Raw genomic sequence first — 20,238 nt, forward strand, 5'->3', positions numbered from 1 at the left:
TTTAATTCATTCTATTTCTTTAATATAATTCATTTCACTTTCACAATGTGAAAGTCTGGAACCACTGCTGCTCAACCCAGGTCTACATGACAATGCAATCCCACCAGGATGAGCTCGTGACCGTGCTCCAAAAGTGCCAGTCTACATAATATGTGCTTATGGAAACAGGCTTAAGCAGCATCAACCAGCTGGCATTTGACAAGTCTGTATCACCCTCCAAGAGGTGCCGTGGGCTAGGTCTACACTACCCGCCTGAATCGGCGGGTAGAAATCAATCTCTCGGGGATGGAATTATCGCGTCTCGTCGGGACGCGACAATCGATCCCCGAATTGACGCGCTTACTCCACCAGCGGAGGTGGGAGTAAGCGCCGTCGATGGGGAGCCGCGGAGGTCGATTTTGCCGCTGTCCTCACAGCGGGGTAAGTCGGCTCCGATACGTCGAATTCAGCTACGCTATTCGCGTAGCTGAATTTGCGTATCTTAAATTGACCCCCCCCTGTAGTGAGGACGTAGCCTTTGATAAGCCAAAAACTGCTGCCTACACGTCCACAAGCATCTCAGGGATGCTCTGCTTGACTCCTGAAATAGGATTCAAGGGACGAACTGCACAAGTTCTTCCAGTGGTGCTGGATCCATGTTGGTGGCTCCCGTTGCTGGAAGTATGCAGACCCAGAAATGGCTGGCTGGATGTCTTCGTGGGCTAAGACAACTTCCATTCAAGTGCTGCGGGATGGACAGACAAGTTTTCCCACAACACACCCCGAACTAAGGCATTGGGGAGGTTACAGCTGGTGAAGGTGCTAGGAAGCCTGGGATATGCTTTCAGAGGCAGAAGGTCTGACTTGGGTCTGCATAGTGCAGTATGGACATGTTGGCATAGTTGTGAGACTTACCTTCAGCACCTGTAAACCCAGGTTTGCAATGCACTCTGGACACTGAAGTGCAGGCTTGGAAATACTGAGTCCATAGGTGTGGGTCCTACAAACCTGGATTTACAATACAATGAAGACATACCCTCAGTGTCCTGCAGCAGCCTACCATCCATGCTATTATAAAGAATCCATCTGAAGCATAGTCCCATAAGAAGTATATAAAAATTCAGAGTAATGAGTTAACTAAGGCCCTGATCTTGGCTTTTGGATTCATGTGGGCTGACTCTTGTACTCCACTGGCTTTCATGGGCTTCTGCCAGGAGTATGTTTAGATCCCTTTGCAGGACTGGGGCCTAATTTATGTCTTTTAAAAGCTATTTATAGAACAAAGGTCTATGCAAAGCAGTGGTGGGCAACCTATGGCCTGTGGGCTCCTTGCGGCCCGTCAGGGTAATCTGCTGGCGGGCCGCCAGACATTTTGTTTACATTTGCATGGCCACCCACAGCTCCCAGTGGCCACGGTTCACCGTTCCTGGCCAGTGGGAGCTGAGGGAAACAGCGGCCAGCATGTCCCTGCGGTCCCAAAGCTGCAGACTTAACTGAAAGCAACTTACAGAAGTGTTCCTGTCTTTAACACACAGATGCCCAACTCCCAATGGGGTCTAAACCCCAAATAAATCCGTTTTACCCTGTATATAGCTTATACAGGGTAAACTCATAAATTGTTCGCCCTCTATAACACTGATAGAGAGATATGCACAGCTGTTTGCCCCTCCCCCCCAGGTATTAATACATACCCTGGGTTAATTAATAAGTAAAAAGTGATTTTATTAAATACAGAAAGTAGGATTTAAGTGGTTCCAAGTAGTAACAGACAGAACAAAGTGAATTACCAAGTAAAATAAAATAAAACACACAAATCTAAGTATAATACAGTAATAAATCTGAATACAGATAAAATCTCACCCTCAGAGATGTTTCAATATGTTTCTTTCACAGAGTGGATGCCTTCCTAGTCTGGGCACAATCCTTTCCCCTGGTACAGCCCTTGTTCCAGCTCAGGTAGTAGCTAGGGGATTTCTAATGATGGCTCCCCCTTTTCTCTGTTCCACCCACTTATATATCTTTTGTATAAGGCGGGAATCCTTTGTCCCTCTGGGTCCCCCCCCCCTTTTCAATGGAAAAACACCAGGTGTAAAGATGGATTCCAGTTCAGGTGACATGATCACATGTCACTGTAAGACTTCATTACCCACTTGCCAGCACACACGTATACAGGAAGACTCACAAGTAAAACAGAGCCATCTACAGACAATTGTCCTGGTTGATGGGCGCCATCAAGATTCCAAATCACCATTAATGGCCCACACTTTGCATAATTACAGAGTTATATTTTATATTTCTAGTTTCAGATACAAGAGTGATACATTTATACAAATAGGATGACCACACTCAGTAGATTGTAAGCTTTGTAATAATATCTTACAAGAGACCTTTTGCAGGAAACATATTCCAGTTACATTATATTCATACTCATCAGCATACTTTCATAAAATCATATAGAGTGCAATGTCACATCTGCCTCATGCCAAAGATCTCATCATGCAGTGACATTCCATCAACAGGTGGGATTTGTAATAAGGAATTCTGCCACTCCCTAGGATAAAAGCACTCCTCTTCCTTTTCCTCCAGTTCACCAATAAATGATGCAATCTCTGATGGGGGTGACCTGAAGTTGAATGGAATTCTTTCTGAGATTGGCTCTGCTTATTGAACAGTATCTCTTTGACTAAGGAACAGATTCCTCATTCTCTTTAGCAGATATTAAAGTTCTGCTAGAAAATAAATCTGGTATAAGGTCTTACAGGGTCAACTACTTTCATCTGGCTGTGCTCAGACCTGCAGGTTGCTGAACTTTTCCTTGATGAGATAAGGATGAGCCTCCATCACTTAGTAATTTTGTTTCCCAAGTATTAGATGAGCACTGTTTTTTCCAGGAGACAATTCTTCTGTTCTCACTGGAGTCGTATTGGGCCTGGGTAGGTTGGTCACTTCAGTATATTACGTTGGAAGCTAGTCTTCTCACTTTCTCTATTTTTTTCAGCTGGCTAGAATACTTAAGATGAGCACTGTGATACCTATGAAGATGTTCTATTGTCTGATGCTCAGAAAACAAGCTCTACAAGTAGTGTGGCTTCTTCAAACATCAGAAAACAATAAATACCTAGTGACATAGTTTGTAACTAATTTTTCCAGTTAGAAATCCAAGTTTGTGTAACTGGAATAAACCAGACCATCTTCTTATGATGGAGGTGAGCCCTAACACTCTGGCTGAAGCTGGACTTGCAGCAGAGGGTTTTGTATCCAAGCAAGGCTGTTAGCACATAGCTGTGCCATTAGAAAGTACTTCAAAACACATCTTTCTTCTTAATGTGTTGAAGATGGTGTCATATTCACAAGCCACTGGGGCCACTGATTGTCTGACAAGGATGCTGACAGAAAGCTAAACACATATAGATGTTAAGGCAGCTAATAATCTATGTCCAGTAGCATCCCTTAACAGTAGCTAATAGCTAGTTTCAGAGTAGCAGCCGTGTTAGTCTGTATCCGCAAAAAGAACAGGAGTACTTGTGGCACCTTAGAGACTAACAAATTTATTAGAGCATAAGCTTTCGTGGGCTACAACCCACTTCTTCGGATGCAAGTTGTCTTTTATCCAGTCTGACCTGAAACTCTATTCCATAGAAATAGGCTTGTAGTTTGTGTGCTACTGCTGATTTTAATGCCAGAAAATCCACTTTGTGAGAATGTATGGAGTGGTAATATTCTGCAAAAACTAATAGTATGGACACAACTGTTACATTCTGCCCAGGGGTGTGCACAAGGGGGAGCAAGCAGGGGCACAGTCCCCCAAATAATTGGTAGGGACACAGAACTCCTCTGGCCCCAGGGGAAGGGCGAACTCCTTAAGCCCCAGGGGCGCGGCAGGGGCACAGAACGTGCCCCTCCAAAAGCCATCACATTTTTATTCCTGCGCGCGTCCCTGGGGCTAGGTCTACACTGGGGTGGGGGGATCGATTTAAGATACGCAAATTCAGCTACGCTACGTATCTGATCCGACTTACCCCGCTGTGAGGACAGCGGCAAATCGACCGCCGCGGCTCCTCCGTCGACGGCGCTTACTCCTACCTGGGCTGGTGGAGTATGCGCGTCGATTCGGGGATCGATTGTCGCGTCTCGACGAGACGCGATAATTCGATCCCCGAGAGATCGATTTCTACCTGTCGATCCAGGCGGGTAGTGAAGACAAGCCCTGAGTCTGCCACACTTTGAAAAACAAACAAACAAACAAACCAAAAGTGGCACCATGATGTAATTATTCAGAGACATTGACTTGAGCCCTTCCAGGCATTTTGTGTATTTCAGTGTCCTAACTTCCAAAGTTCACCACAAACCTTTATGGTTGTTGATACATAGACAATTGTACCTAAAACTCAGGTGTAGAAAACTCATATTTAATTTCTTCTGATGATGTAATTTATGGCTACCTATGGCAAAAGCAGGAGTCAGTAAAAATGCAATATAACTGAGAACACAATAGGGAACTTAAGGCAGGAGTCTGGAAGAGAAAACCAAAACAGTGGTGCAGTGACTTTTACATTTACTTGAATAAACATCCATCTTATTTAAATCAATCACAACCACTTCTTTAGAGGCTCAGTTTAGCACCTAACTTCCACTCAGACCAAGCCCCTTTTAGTTCTGATTCAGTCACATTCTTCCACACCCTTGGGTCCTAGTTTCGATGAAACACTTATAAAAAATAAAGCTGATTGAATGTTTTCTGATTGGAAAAAAGTTACAAATTTTTCACAAAAAAATCCTTTCCCCCCAAGCTTTGGTTAAAAAGAAAAAATCTAATTATGTTGAAGAACATATCCTGGGGGCACTGTAGGCTATAGTTATTTACTTTTACACACACACACACACTCTTCCCCCCCCTCCCCCTCCCGCTGGTTGAGGCAACAAACAAAGGACAACAGTCTTTATATAAGCCGTAATAAATGTTGGAAGCATGACTGTATTTCTCTCTACTCTCCAGAAAGGAAAATTAGAGGCATGGGACCCAAAAATCTGGGACAGTCTCTAAAAATAGTGAGAAAAGATGAAGGGAACTCTACCAGTGCATGAGTCTGATTTTTTTAGAGATACTGCACAACCTCAGCTTTCTCTGCTTGAGTTTCCTCATATGTATAGTGGGGATGATAAAACTTAAGGTTCAATAATGTTTGTACACAACGTTACTATATCTGATGCCCACAAAAAACGGAGTGAACAATAATAATTTAAAATAAAAGTCTGAGTCATTCTCTCCTCTGGGCTTGCTAATGCTTCTGTCTTGCTTAGATCCTGATCTTCCAAACACAAAGTATGGGCTTATTGAGTAGGCCCAATGACTTAAATCAAGCTCCATGTGGGTGAAGCATCTGCCTAGATTAGGACAGTCGATAAATCGCAGTTAACTCACGTGATTAACTCAATCATGATTAATCGCAGTTTTAATTGCACTGTAAAACAATAGAATACCAATTGAAATTTATTAAATATTTTGGCTGTTTTTCTACATTTTCAAATATATTGATTTCAATCACAACACAGAATACAACATATACAGTTCTCACTTTATATTATTTTTTTTGATTACAAATATTTGCACTGTAAAAATGATAAAAGAAATAGTATTTTTCAATTCACCTCATTCAAGTACTGTAGTGCAATCTCTTTATCTTGAAAGTACTACTTACAAATATAGATTTTTTTGTGACATAACTGCATTCAAAACAATGTAAAACTTTAAGCCTACAAGCAGGGCTTTGGAGCAGAGCACGGAGCTGGAGCACGGAGCAGCTCCAGAGCAGTGGAGCTGCAGGTTTTTGCCTGGAGCTGGAGCAGAGCCGGAGCACAGCTCCAAAGCCCTGCCTACAAGTTCACTCAGTCCTACTTCTTATTTACAGTGTCACCTGAAAGTGAGAACAGGTGTTCACATGGCACTGTTGTAGCCGGTGTCGCAAGATATTTATGTGCCAGATAGGCTAAACATTCATATGCCCCTTCATGCTTCAGCCACCATTCCAGAGGACATGCTTCCATGCTGATGACACTCATTAAAAAAATATGTTAATTAAATTTGTGACTGAACTTCTTGGGGGAGAACTGTATTTCTCCTGCTCTGTTTTACCCGCATTCTGCCATATATTTCATGTTATAGCAGTCTCGGATGATGACCCAGCAAGTTGTTCATTTTAAGAACACTTTCAACGCAAATTTGACAAAACACAAAGAAGGTATCAATGAGAGATTTCTAAAGGTAGCTACAGCACTCGACCCAAGATTTAAAAATCTGAAGTGCCTTCCAAAATCTGAGAGGGATCGAGGTGTGGAGCATGCTTTCAGAAGTCTTAGAAGAGCAACACTCTGATGTGGAAACTACAGAACCCGAACCACCACCACCAAAAAAAGAAAATCAACTTTCTGTTGGTGGTATCTGATTCAGATGATGAAAATGAACATGCGTCAGTCCGCACTGCTTTGGATCGTTATCGAGCAGAACCCGTCATCAGCATGGATGCCTGTCCTCTGGAATGGTGGTTGAAGCATGAAGGGACATATGAATCTCTAGCGCATCTGGTACATAAATATCTTGCGACACCGGCTACAACCGTGCCATGAGAACACCTGTTCTCACTTTTGGGTGACATTGTAAACAAGAAGCAGGCAGCATTATCTCTTGCAAATGTAAACAAGCTTATTTGTCTGAGCAATTGGCTGAACAAAAAGTAGGACTGAGTGGACTTGTAGGCTCTAGTTTTACATTGTTTTATTTTTGAGTGCAGTTATTTTTTGTACATAATTCTACATTTGTAAGTTCAACTTTCATGATAAAGACATTGCACTACAGTACTTGTATTAGGTTAATTGAAAAATACTATTTTGTTTTTACAGTGCAAATATTTGTAATTAAAATAAAGTGAGCACTGTACATTTTGTATTGTGTTGTAATTGAAATCAATATTTGAAAATGTAGAAAACATCCAGAGTATTTAAATAAATGGTATTCTATTATTAACAGTGTGATTAATCATGCGATTACTCACAACTAATTTTTTTGATCGTGCCATTAATCATGATTTTTTTAATCGCTTGCCAGCCCTAGCCTAGATGGAATAAGTTGTCTTTTTGTTCTGTGTTTGTACAGTATCTACCACAGTGGGGTTCAGGTCTGTGACTAGGCACTACTGCAGTAGAAATAATGATAATTATTGGGGCCTTTGACTGTAAACTTTTGGGGGCAGGGACTGTCTGTATTTTGTGTCTTGAACAGACCAAGCACAATGCCAGTTTAAAGAATAATTTTGTTCTTCAAGGATAAAGCACTACCGCGTAAATAGCAAGTAATTATTTGTATTAATCTGGTTCCTTTAGATGCACTTTCTAAAGCGGCTCCTTGTTATGATGGCAGCAGATGTTGCTGGGTGTGTTACAAGGAGCCATTGCAAATCTCACTCAACAGTTTGTATTCTCCTACCCCATTCGTTCTGTATGGGCCCCGCACAGCCCTGTACATAAAGAGACTGGCACAGGCAGTGTGCGCCCTGTTCCCGCAGAGCTGCGCTAAGTCGGTTCCCCCCGGCTGTGGCCGGCACCCCACGCTTCTCATGGGACACCACCTCGCTGTGGGCAGGGATCCGGTGCCCTCTAGGACCCAGAGGAAACAGACGCTGAGTCAGAGGGTGGGCCTGTCCCTTCATTGACGGAGGCGCTGCTGGTCATTGTGACGTCACAGAGGCAGCCCTGAGGTCCTGCCCCTGCTGCTGGTTAATGTCACCCCAGCCGCCCGGGAGGCAGGAGCTGCAGGCGCGGAGCGGGCAGGCTTGGCAGCAGTGGCAGGAGCTGCGGGAGCAGCAGCACCCAGAGATGTGTGGCTCTGGAGGGACCACAGGGGCCCGGCTCTGGTGACCACCCCCAGACGCGTCACTAGTGCTCTAGAGGGGGACAGACCCAAGGTAAGACGAAACAGGGGGTGGGGACTCGCCGGGGGCCGGTTCCAAAAGACTCCAGTCCGGGACGGGGTTTAAAGGAGCAGCCCCCTAGCCATGCTGCCTGCCTTGCCCTCCTCTGGGGGCGGAGGAGCTCTCTGGAGTTAGGGCAGTCTTGCAGACCCAGCAGTCGCTGTCTCCAGAGCCGAAGTCTCTTCCCCGGGAAGGGAGGGGATCTGGGGGGAAGGAGACGTTTGTAAATGCACCATAGATTGAGTGGCTGTTGTTGATATACATACAAGTGTTGCTGTGTCCTCTCTTGAACGGAGGGGGTGGGGGAGCGTGGGGCTTTAGTTTCTGCTCTCTGCTAAACAACGAAGGCTTAAAAATGTGAAAAGGGGGACTAGAGGAGAGGAGGACCAGTCTGAGGGGAGCAGAGTCTCAGCCGTAGGTGTGTTGGCGTGTATGTGTTAGGTTGAAAAGTACCTCCCACTATACAAAAAGAATTGGGGGTTTGTCGCTCCTGCTCCTAAGGAGAAGTCTCATCATAGCCTCTTGGCAATATTTGTCATTGTTTTGGTTCCTAAGAGTAATTATTTTCCCTTGCTTTGTTTGACTTCTTTTCTATCTTCACTTCTCCAAATCTAATCATTAGTAGGGTGATGGAGATATGTATTTGTTTCCAAGCTCTTTCTGGCCTCTCTGTCCTGCCCCCAGTTCCCAGGCTTTACCCAAAGTGAGAGTTGTGTTGGCAGCTTGCCTCAAGCCTGAAGGTTGCACAATATGTGTACAAAATAGAATAGATCACAGGGACCCTCGTCTTTAATGTGGAGGTCCAGACCACAAAAACTATAGATTCCAGCCTTGTGGTCTATGTGAAATGCCTTTGATCCAGCTCCCAAAGGAGGAGTGTTCATATCATTCAAACTGCTACACCTGTGGTTCTCAACCTTTCCAGACTCTTGTACCCCTTTCAAGAGTTGGATTTGTTCAGTGTACCCCCAAATTTCACCTCCATTAAAAACTTCTTGCTTACGAAATCAGACATAAACATACAAAAGTGTCACAGCACACTATTGCTGAAAAATTGCTCAGCAATTCTCATTTTGTCTGTATGAAATGTTTAGTTTGTATTAACTTTGCTAGTGCTTTTTATGTAGTCTGTTTTAAAACTAGGCAAATATCTAGATGAGTTGATGTACCCCTTGGAAGACCTCTGTACCCCCTGGGGTACACGTACCCCTGGTTGAGAACCACTGTGATAGGCACTGAATGAACCACAGAGACTGAACTTTCTCACTGCTAGAGTTGGTCCTTCCAGATCAATATTGAGGCACACTGACAAAGCCATGTAGAAAAACTTGTCCTGCTACTGTTTGTGCTCTACCTATTTTGTTGTTAAAGGATATCAGTCTCCATCCAGGGCTGTCAAGTCAGTCTCTTTCATAAGCATTACACACTGGTTTAACAAGGCCCCAGAGCGCCCTAGTGCAAGAATAAGTCGGGGAACCCCCCTCGTCCTGATTCCAAAATACACTCTGCTTTAACTCTCCCACAGCCCTACTCCCAGCCCCCTCTACCTCTCCTGTTCCCATAGCCCTAATCCAGCCCTCCCACCCCCACCTCTTGCTTAGCTTCCCTCCAGCTGCCTCATGCCCCCCATACAGACCCACAGCCTCCTCTCACTCTCCACCAGTTCTGATCCAGTGCTCCCAGCTCTCCCCAATCCTCCTCCTTCAGTCTTGCCCTCAACTCCCCCAGCCCGGATCCAATTCCCCCCCAGGTTCTTTTACCCCCCTCTGTCCCCCACTTCCCTGATTGCCCTCCCCTGGTGGCCCATGTGTTTGGTTCCGAATAGCCTCATGGCCCCTTGTGCAAGTGCACCATTTGTACTATTATAGCTACGCCACTGGCACTAATTTTATACAAACAATGAAGTAAACAGCAGGAAATGCTTTATATTAATATTGGAAATCAGATGAGGTTGGACACAAGCTGTGTTGTATTTATTTATTTGTATTACTGTAGCACCTGGGAGTTCTAGTCATGGACCATACAACTCCATATGTTTGACCACTTTGGCTATCCCGGGCTAACTTGTGACACTGGAGGCTGTGGCTCTGACCCTGACCTGATCATAGGCATGTGGGGCTTGTATTCCTGTTGTCAGATGATATATTTACATTTCCCTCCCACTTCCTTTTTTTCCCTTTAGGTTACGGCTGTGCAAGGGATGAGGGAAGCATGGCAATACATTGCACCGGCAGGACTGTGTATGACTAAAATCAACTAAGTCTGAAGAAACAGTGAAAGGGAATTCCTTGTCAGTGGTTGCCCTGGTGCTGCACAGCTTTGTTCTGCCTGGCATGGAGGCAGATGGCTTGGAGTGGCTGGTGGTTCCAATGCACCAGCTGGTTTCCTGGGGTGCAGCTGGTGCAATGGTATTTGGAGGTGTGGTGCCATACATCCCCCAGTACAGAGACATCAAAAGGACACAGAATGCAGAGGGCTTTTCAACCTATGTGTGTCTAGTATTATTAGTAGCAAATATTTTGAGAATACTCTTTTGGTAAGTTGGCAATTATTTTTTATTCTCTTAACGTGTTTATTCTTTTTCTCTCTAATTCAGTGTTTCCCAAACTTGGGACGCAGTTTGTTTACCTGCTGCATCCGCAGGTCCGGCCGATCGCGGCTCCCAGTGGCCGCGGTTCGCTGCTCCAGGCCAATGGGAGCTGCCGGAAGCGGCACGGGCCGAGGGATGCCAAAGCTTGAGAAGTGAGGTCTCTGAGGATGTAATATTTGGTGGGACCCACTCTTTAAAGATGTGAAGCAAAATTCAATCTTGGTGCAAGTGAGTTCATGTGCATCAACTTAGAGCTCATGTACCAAATTTTTTTATCTCTTGTCTTCCTGACATAGTTATCAATGTTAATAAGCTGCATTTCAAAACGTCAAACTCTTAAGCTAACAGTGGATGCTAATGACAAGCACATACCTAAAGTAGTTCAGAAAAATCTCTTCCTTTCTTTCTGCATCCTCATCACTACCCTACAAGTTGCTCCATGCAGGTAGGCCTCCACTGAAGTCAGTACAGCTCTGCTCAGGCAGACTGCGTGCCCTCATTGACTTCGGTGGGGTCTACCCATGGAGCTCCTTGCAGGATCGGAGCTCAAAATTTAAAGATCCACTCTTTAAAAAGCAGCCTAACAAGAAACATTGAAAGAAGGTCCTCATTTCAAAACAATTACATCTTTGCATATGAGGTTTTAAAAATAACATTTAAAAGCAAATTTTGCTCTGAAATCTAGGCTTTGTGTTTATCAACCAGTAGACCTGTCTCATGTGTGTATGTAGAAATAAATGTTACAAAACTGCAGAGGAATATTTGTTTTTAACTTGGCCACTGCAGCATTAGGAATGTACAAGAATCTAAGGCCTGGTCTACACTAGGACTTTAATTCGGATTTAGCTGCCTTAATCCGAATTAACCCTTCACCCGTCCACACTACAGAGCCAGTTAATTCAAATTAAAGGGCCCTTTAAATCGATTTCTGTACTCCACCTCGACGAACGGAGTAGAGCCTAAATCGATTTTGTTAATTCGAATTAGGGTTAGTGTGGACGCACACAACCGAATTACTGTGGTTTAAAACCGAATTAAGGTGCTTAGTGTGGCCGCGCACAATCAAATTTATACAACCTGTTTCCCAAATTCGAATTATCTAAATTCGGATTAATCCTGTAGTGTAGACATACCCTAAAAGTGAAATTGATTAGGAGATAACAATAAGAATATTGGAAACTATTCTGAGAACAGTTTGACTAATGTAGCAATGCTGGTGGTCTGCGGAGAGCTGACAGATCATGTGCTAGCTCCTCCTACCTGTTTCCAGTTGCTTGTAAAGATCCCCAGGATCTTAACTTTAAAGAGCAGCCTGGACTCGAATAAAAACATCTGCAAGTCTGCTGCTGCATATGAGTAGAGGAAACGGGTTGTTCTCTGGGACCAGAGTTAGCAATGAGATGTAGGGAAGTCATCTGTAGTATCAGAACTGCCTGTGGGATTGGAATTGTACTTAGAGAGGAATGGAGAGAAGGGGGGGAAAGCATGTGGAAGAAAAGAGGCTCATGTGGTGGTGGAGAATGGGGAAAGAAAGAAACTAATGTGCAAGGGAAACAGAGTAAACAGAACTGTGAGCGATGGGGAGGAAATGAGAAGTGAAAAGCCAAAGCAGACAATATTTTTTTTTTTTCAAATATGTGAAAATACCTGTGACAATAGTTAAATATACATAAATACTTCGCTATTACATGTAAGTACTATCATTAACAGAGAGATGCCGTGCAATTGCTTTATTAAGAGGAGGCCTATAATACCGAGAAAAAATGAGAATCCCTAATTTTTAGTCTATTTTAAGTGCTCAAGCTACAAGGTATGTAAATAGCATAAATAAAGAAAAAAAAACCAAATTTTTAAATTGAAAGAAGTTTAAAATTTTTAAACGTCTTAGAGAGTCATTTGTAAAATGGGAAAGGAAACACTTCTTCATATTCTAACAGTTTCTCTAATGGATTCTAGCTTTGTGTCACTCTCTGTGTTCTGATCTTGAAAGTCCCTGCATTGTTTTAAATTGCTTCAATTGAGTCCAAAGCGCAGAGCCAGACTTCAGAATGCTGTCACAGTTCTCAAGTTAGTGTGGCCTATAAATAAAAGTTCAAATTATTTGATATAGCCACCCGCACTGGGTAAATACTACAGGCTTGACCTTGCAAAACCTTAAGGTTCTGATTCTTCCACCCTCACTTGCAGTGAATAGTCCCTTGCTATGCCAATAGTTCCACTGAAATACAAGTTAGAGATGAAAAGACCCATATACTGTTCTCTATAACAGCTACCATGATACTAAAATAGTATGGTCTTAAGAGGATACCTCACACAATGAAAAGGTTATGGCATCCATGATATTGTAATATGTACAGTGTAATGCCAAGAAAGTGTTTCTTTGGGTGAATACAGTTCTGATGCATATGAGTGATTAATGCACAAAGCAAGATTCAGTTTTTAAAGGTACTCTTGTGTTAATCATGTCAGACAGCAGCTAGTAATTCATTTTCTCTCTCGTTGTTGTTGTTAAGCATAGTAATTCTTTCATAGTAACCTTACTGCTGATGTCACTTTATGACCAACTGGAGCAAGATCAGTACTTGAAACAAAATACGACTGGGTATAGGCACTAACATTTATGATTACTCTAAAGGTGTATATATAGATAATAAGAGTTCATGGTAATAAGAGGTGGCCCTGCTTTGAGCAGGGGGTTGGACTAGATGACCTCCTGAGGTCTCTTCCAACCTAATCTTCTATGATTCAATATAAAAAAGGCCTGTTGGATCATTTGGTCCATCCTCCTGCCAAGACGGGGCTGTTCCCTACAATTCATCTTCTAGTGTTTTGTTCATTCTCCTTGTAAAAGCACCATGGGATGAGACTTCCACCCCACTTTGTAGACTATTCTACAGCCTGATACATGCCTTTGTCAAGCTGGTTTTCTTGGCACTGAGCCTAAATTCTTCCCTAAATTGTTTTCCCTGGACCCCTGCACTACTCCTGGTTATATGCTGATGTATTATGCTAATTCCTCCCCCTTTTTGTCTAAGCGTACATACGCGCGTGTGTGTGTGCGCGTGCACACACTCTCATTCTCATATATATGTCTAGAAATATTTGAAGGGTCTAATCATGTTATTCCCCTAGCTCCAAACATTGCTTAGCATTGCTATACATATTTAATTATCTTTCACTTCAAGCAATTTCCTCTATTCCCCTGATCGCTTTCGTTGTTGTTCTCTGAACTCCCTTGAGTTTGTCAATATCTTTCTGGAACTGTTGTTCCTGGAATTGAACACACTATTGCAGGTGCACCAGAGAGAGACTTTTTTTGTGATGTATTGTGTCTGAGCACATTCTCACAAATTGCACTGGCCTTTTTTGTATCTATATCACAGTGCATACTGCTATCTAACTTTGTCTGCACCTTTCAGTAAGGCCTTCGAGATTCACCCTCACATTCAATGCGTGTGTTATCCCCACATGACTAGCTTGCTTTTTTCCAGAACAAATCTCACTTATTTTCTGCTCATGACTCTATCATGATATTAGGGTTTAGTGCTAGTGTAGTGTGCCTATTTCCAACACACACTCATTCCTGACTCTTGGTCCTTTCCTTTCCCCCACAACCTCCGAAATACCTTGTATCATGAAGTAGCAGTGGAGACCACGTATTCCCATGCACTGTGCCCACTGCGCCCCCTCCATAACCCACTCCTGTAATCTGCCCCTCTTTTTTTAATTTAAAAAATCAACTAGTTTTAAAACAGGAGGAGTGTGACCTTCCCCTTGCCCTCCAATCTGCAAATACAATATTTACTCCCTAATCTCCATGAAATCTACTGTTAAGTGTTTCTACAGCTAAAGCTGGCACGGCAGGACTGTGATACTAGCTCAGAAATTAGTACTAGCACTAAGGGCAAGAATCATGATCCTGCCTCTGTTAGATACTTCTACTTTTCAAGATTTCCCCTCCAGTTATTCCACTGCCAGTGAAAGAGGAGATGCCCTTTTTTATTTTTTAAGTTAAAGGACTCAATTTTCTGCCCTCCTCCTGCCCTTTTTCCTCTAATTCTTCATTTAGGGCATTATCAAAGACTTGAGAACTTGCATCGTCACGCGATGACAGTAGTGTGATTTCTTTAACTTTGTCTCTTCAGCATTGTGTTTCCCTCGCTCAAAATGCCTCTAAATTTTTCTTTAAAAATAATTTCCCAGAGTTTTCAGCACAGTTCTGTTCAAGCAGCAGATTTGTTTCTGCACCAGGCCTTTGCTGAAAGGCAGTGTGAGAAGACTTGTACACGCGAAATGATAAATCTGTATTATTATAGACAATAATAGGCCTGATTCTGCTTTCCTTGTACATGCACAACTCTTGTTAAAAATCATTAAGCATTTAGATGTGCAAGCTGTGATGGTTATGGACTACTGTCCCTTCTTTGGGTCTCATGAATGCAACTCCTACAGGTGGCAGGCCTCACGCCTTTACCTCTCCTGGGGTGGATTTCTGCAATTCACCCACTCTCAAACAAGGACATGGTTGACGCTCAGGGGGCTGTGACCCATGATTTTTGTGTGTCTCTATCCCAGTCTGTCAGCTTCTCCCAGCTCACCTAATCGCCCCCTGCCTTTTCTAGGTTCTTTGAGGTTTTAGCTCTCCTTTGATCCCAGGCTTAGCCTCTGGGAGGGTACCCCATTCTAGCCTAGATGGAGCCAGCTTTGTTATGGCTCCTTTGAAGCTGAGTACCTGAGACTGAACTTATCTGAATCACTGTTTGATGGTTATTTAGCACCCCTTTGCAGCCTCCTTTGACTTATCTCTATGCATGCAGGCAGGCAGCAATACACAATTGCCCAAGGAAACCATCCTATACAGTTTTCATAAAAGATAATACAGGCATTTCCCCTATTTGTCACACAAACATCTGACCCAGTGTGTTGATTCTTAGAAATTACATATTAAGTCTTTGACCCTTTTTAATATGTCATCTTAAGAAAACCTTTGATTGTAACATTTTAGACCGACGCTGAAGCTTTCATCTGCAAAGGTGATGAGCAACCTCCGCTCATTGGGAGTAGCTCACATGTGATGTGACACATGTGAGTCTCAACTTTTTGGGGTCCATGAGTGTGCTGCTCATGAAAATATCTGTGAGCATGAATGGAAAAAACGTAGTTGTGTGAATGTGCATGACAGTTACTAGCAATTTATGAAAAAACTCTGCATTTAAAAAAAATTCTGTTCTTCGTTAGCATTCTCGTTAGTAAGCCAAGGAGTCCCCTCCTTGTCTCTGAGCTAGCCTGTGACTGGATAGACAAGTAAAATCCTGTGTGACGTTATGGCAAAGACTTCTATATGCTCACCTTTAGTTTGGCGCCAAGGATACTGCTCACCTAGCAGGGTCAGTCAGATACATAGGAAAAGAAATAACCAATGATTTCTGTGGAGGGACTACAGTTTGTAGTGGAAAGGGAGGGGAGAAGGAGCTTCATTCAACCCTGCTCACTAGAATACAATTATTTTGTTGTAAAGTTCATAATGGGGTTTCCTGAGTTTGGTGTACAAAATGTCCCACAGACTGAAATAACTTCAGGGTTCGTTTAATATTAGCAGAACAAATACATGGCCTACGCCAAGGAAAGGAAATTGGAAAAGATTTCTCTGAAGTAGATGGTAGGCGTTCTAGTTACATCTTAATAAGTAAGGTCAGCCAACAGCTGCTGAGCACAGCAGGAAGGAGTCTTTTGAGTTGTGGTGCAGTCTTTTGTCTCATCAAATTTAGATGCAGTAACTGCCATATAAGGTTACCTGTGATTTCTTTTTTTTTTATTTTTTTGTAATTGCAGGATAAAACACTGTAGACTTTGTTCCACTAATTTAAAAATAGGAATGGTTGATAGTCCAGGCTGGTTTTCCTGAGCTGAAGTGCCGAAGATATGAGTTGGGGGAAACGTGAATGAAGTCTCCTGAATAAAAGACCATTTTCCTTTATCTTAACTTCCCATATTTGTTCTTTGTCAGCCAAAGAAACAATGAGCATGCAGCTGCAGTCAGTTTACTGCCGGGGTGTGTGTTAAAGTCCTGGTGGCAGATTCTTGGCTGGTGTAAATTGTCACCGCTCAGTTTGCTGCAGTGGAGTTCTGATAGTTTACACCTGCTGAGGATTATGCCCCTGATCCAAGGCCTACTGAAGTAAATGGAAAGACTCCTCCTGACTTTCAGAGCGCTTTGATTATGCAGTATCTTGGATGCCTCTAGATTAGCAGTTCTCAAACTTTTGTCCTGGTGATCCCTTTCACATAGCAAACCTCTAAGTGCGACCCTCCCCCACCATAAATTAAAAACACTTTCAAATATATTTAACAACATTATAAATGCTGGAGGCAAAGCGGGGTTTGGGGTGGAGGCTGACAGCTCACGACCCCCATGTAATAACCTCATGACCCCCTGAGGGGTCCCAACCCCCAGTTTGAGAACCCCTGCTCTAGATGGGTTTGGGGATAAAGCTTCCTGTCAATTTGAATATTTATTTGTATTATCATAATATGTAGGAGCTCTAGTCATAGTCCAGGACTGCACTCTACAAACCCAGATCAAAAAGATGGTTTCTGCCCCAAGGAGCTTACAGTCTACATATATGACAAGAGGTGGATACAGGCACATGGGGTAGTAAAGGGGGAAAAAGAGACAATATTGGGAATCACAAGTTGTACCCACATTTCCCCCCCCCTAAAAGTTCTTGGATATAGTTTTAGTGGGTCACTGTCTTGAAGTCACCCAGCAGTGCCAAAAAGCTTCAAGCCCTGGAGGAGTTATCCAGCAATATGTTCACCTTAATTAAAGCTGCTGAGACTGATTTAAGGGACCCTTCCAGTTTTTAATATCTGAAACAATTTTGAAAAATTTCAGTGCAGACCTCAGCTTTCAGATTACTTTTTGAGCAAGTGATTCCACTTGACCTCATTTATTTTAATCAGAACAACAAGCCCTGGCCCAAATGAGTCTCTAACGAGATCTTGGGTTCACTGCAGTCCCAGTGATTGACCAGCATCTGCTAGTGCTAGGTACTGTACAAACACAGATTGAAAAAAGATGGTCTCTGCCCCCAAAGAATGTACAGTCTAGCCTGCACAGTATGAAGAGGAAAGGTAGGCAGCTGCAGTTACATCTGACCTTTCTTCACACTGGCTAGTCCTCAGCTCTGATAGTGAGTGATCTAGGGGCATCTATTGGCAGGACTGTTTGCGGGATGGGAGAAACTTCTGCTTCTTAGACTTTATTTTGGCTTTACCGATTAAAAAGAATTGGTGGTCACTACTATAAAGTGAGTGTGAGAAGATACTACCGGGGTGAAAGTAACTTAAAGGACTTACCGGTAAGCTGGAGTCCTGAGCAGGGGGGTGGGGCCTCAACTGGAAGAGGCGGGGCCTTTAAATCCCTGGGCCCTTTAAATCGAGATTTAAAGGGCCTGGGGCTCCAGCTGCGGTAGCAGCAGCTGGGAGCCGTGGGCCCTTTAAATCATCGCCAGAGCCCTGCTGCCGGAGCCCCAGGGCTCCGGCGGTGATTTAAAGGGCCTGGGGCTCTTGGCCATCGCTACCACAGCGGAGCCCCGGGCCCTTTAAATCACTGTCAGAGCCCCGCTGCCGGAGCCCCAGGGTAGTGGCGGCGGCTGGGAGCCCCAGGGCTCGGGTGGCGATTTAAGGGGCCCGGGACTCCCGGCCACTACCCCGGGACTCCAGCAGCGGGGCTTTGGTGGCGATTTAAATCACCGCCGGAGCCCTGGGGCTCCCAGCCACCCCTGCTACCCTGGGGCTCCAGCAGCGGGGCTCTGCGGCGATTTAAAGGGCCCGGGGCTCCGGCTGCTGCCGGGAGCCCTGAGCCCTTTAAATCGCCAGCCTGGGGAAGCTGCCCCCTGAGGGTACGGTCAGCAGTGTACTGGCTCTTGCCAGCATGCCGTACCGTACCGGCTTACTTTCACCTCTGGATACTTCTGACCAGCAAAGGAGCCCCCTAGTAGAGAGAATGCCATGGTCGGAGAGTGCAGTGCATATAGCAGCTTTCCCTCAGTAAATTCAGTCACTGAAGCAGAAATGCACACATGACTTCCTCTCTTTGATCACTAGCATTTTTCAGCAAACTTTATTTTGTACAGGAAGAATAAAATATAAATGTAGGTTTTAATGTATTATTTTTAAATATATGTTCTGTGCTACACAAAATCCTGGAAGCTCACATATTGAGAAGCAGTTCTTAGCAGGCAGATCATATTCTGAAACTAGTTTGTTTTCTCTTTTACACTTCCTGCTGACTACTGTTGTGCTGTTGCATCATGCTGTCGCCCAGGAGCCTGATAGTTTGCGTTACACAGTGTCAGCCTGTAACACAGCTTCTACCCTGCTTTAGAATCTCTTAAGAAACCGCAGAGGACCTTGACCTGGGCTTTAAATGCTAGGTTAGTGTATTAAGCTTTCATATTCAAACCCAGCTTGGCTGCTAGTGAAGTTGCAGTTAGGCTCGGCCAACTCATTGCTTTTTAGATCACAAAAGTGATAGACAGTTTGGCTTGTCTCCACACAATCTGTGGTTTCTGTCAGGGTAGGCCCAGGACTGGAGTAACAGGATTGCTGCAAGAAGATTGAGGTGCGTTGGTAGAGTTATTCAGACAAACTCATGGTGACTAGTCAGTTTGTCTGGCTCTAGCCCAGTTATTCAGCCTCTCAGTTTTATGAACACTAACAGTTAAGATTTTTTAAAAACAAAAATATTACTGGTATTTAAAGAAAGTTGTATATGTTCAAAAACCCAGAACTCTTTACAGTGATAGTTTAAAATATTATAAATAGAAGGGAAACTGCTTTGAGGTCTGACATTGGACATCCCAAATACTGCAAATGTCACAGTTGTTTAGCTATATAATTACCAGCTAGAAACTCGGAAAGAAAGAACAACAAATAAAAAAAGGCTTCAATCCTATATTCCTCTTTCCCTGAGCCCCAGTTAGTACCCTAAGGATCCCTCCTACTTTTATGAACAGCTTCTTTACTGTTCCCACCCTCAAGCCCTGCTTTGGCAAAAATATTCACCGCCTTTGGCAGGTGGGGAGGGAAGGGTCGAATGCTGCTTCTGAAACATCCAGAATACTCACTGCACAGCAACCACAAGGCTCTTTCCTTCTTCCAGTCCCTATCACCTCCCCAGCCCATTTGGGAATGGAGAGGTAAGAGAATCTTAAATTTGGATCCCCCATGTCCTGATGTGATGCTTTTGCCAGACTGGCTCCTGAACCATAATTTCAAATACAAACTGGAGGGTACATCCTTCTTTCTCCATGTTAATGTCCATCATATTGACCAAAATAGGAGCTATTTCCTTTCAAGTTGTTTAGAATAGAACACAGTATCTAGAAGAAGAATTTCACTTGAAGTGCGTTGGCTAGTCAGAACGAAAGTTTATGTAGTGCAACTTTTGTCCTGTGTATGCTGGAGTATGAGAATTTAACAAACATTGTTTGAAGTGACTATGGAAACCTTGCCATATATGTTCAGTCCCAGGTGAACTCTCTTGTGTATTGTGTGTGGTTTTTTTTTTTTAATCTTAGATCTATAGTGATAGATGACTCAGAGGGTTGATAATACAGCTTTCCATCTCTGTTCTGATTACTAGTTCTAATGTGCCACTAGTTTATGGTGATTGTAAATTGTTTTATAGCTGACAGCTGG

The 20,238-nt window shown here is 43.6% G+C and overlaps 1 protein-coding gene across 2 annotated transcripts in view; it reads left to right on the plus strand.

Moving 5' to 3' along the window:
* Window positions 1–7,777: 7,777 nt before the first annotated feature.
* SLC66A2 (solute carrier family 66 member 2) overlaps window positions 7,778–20,238 on the plus strand; it is an 88,244-nt gene continuing 75,783 nt past the window's right edge. For both annotated transcript variants that reach the window (XM_024209538.3, XM_024209539.3), the window contains exons 1-2: window positions 7,778–7,937; window positions 10,126–10,479. In XM_024209538.3, the coding sequence (XP_024065306.1) occupies window positions 10,277–10,479 (203 nt within the window). In that variant the 5' untranslated portion in view covers window positions 7,778–7,937; window positions 10,126–10,276. The remainder of the gene's footprint in view (window positions 7,938–10,125; window positions 10,480–20,238) is intronic.

This window comes from Terrapene carolina, unplaced genomic scaffold (genome assembly GCF_002925995.2).
Source record: "Terrapene carolina triunguis isolate 2854851 unplaced genomic scaffold, T_m_triunguis-2.0 Scaffold58, whole genome shotgun sequence".
Lineage (NCBI taxonomy): Eukaryota > Metazoa > Chordata > Testudines > Emydidae > Terrapene > Terrapene triunguis.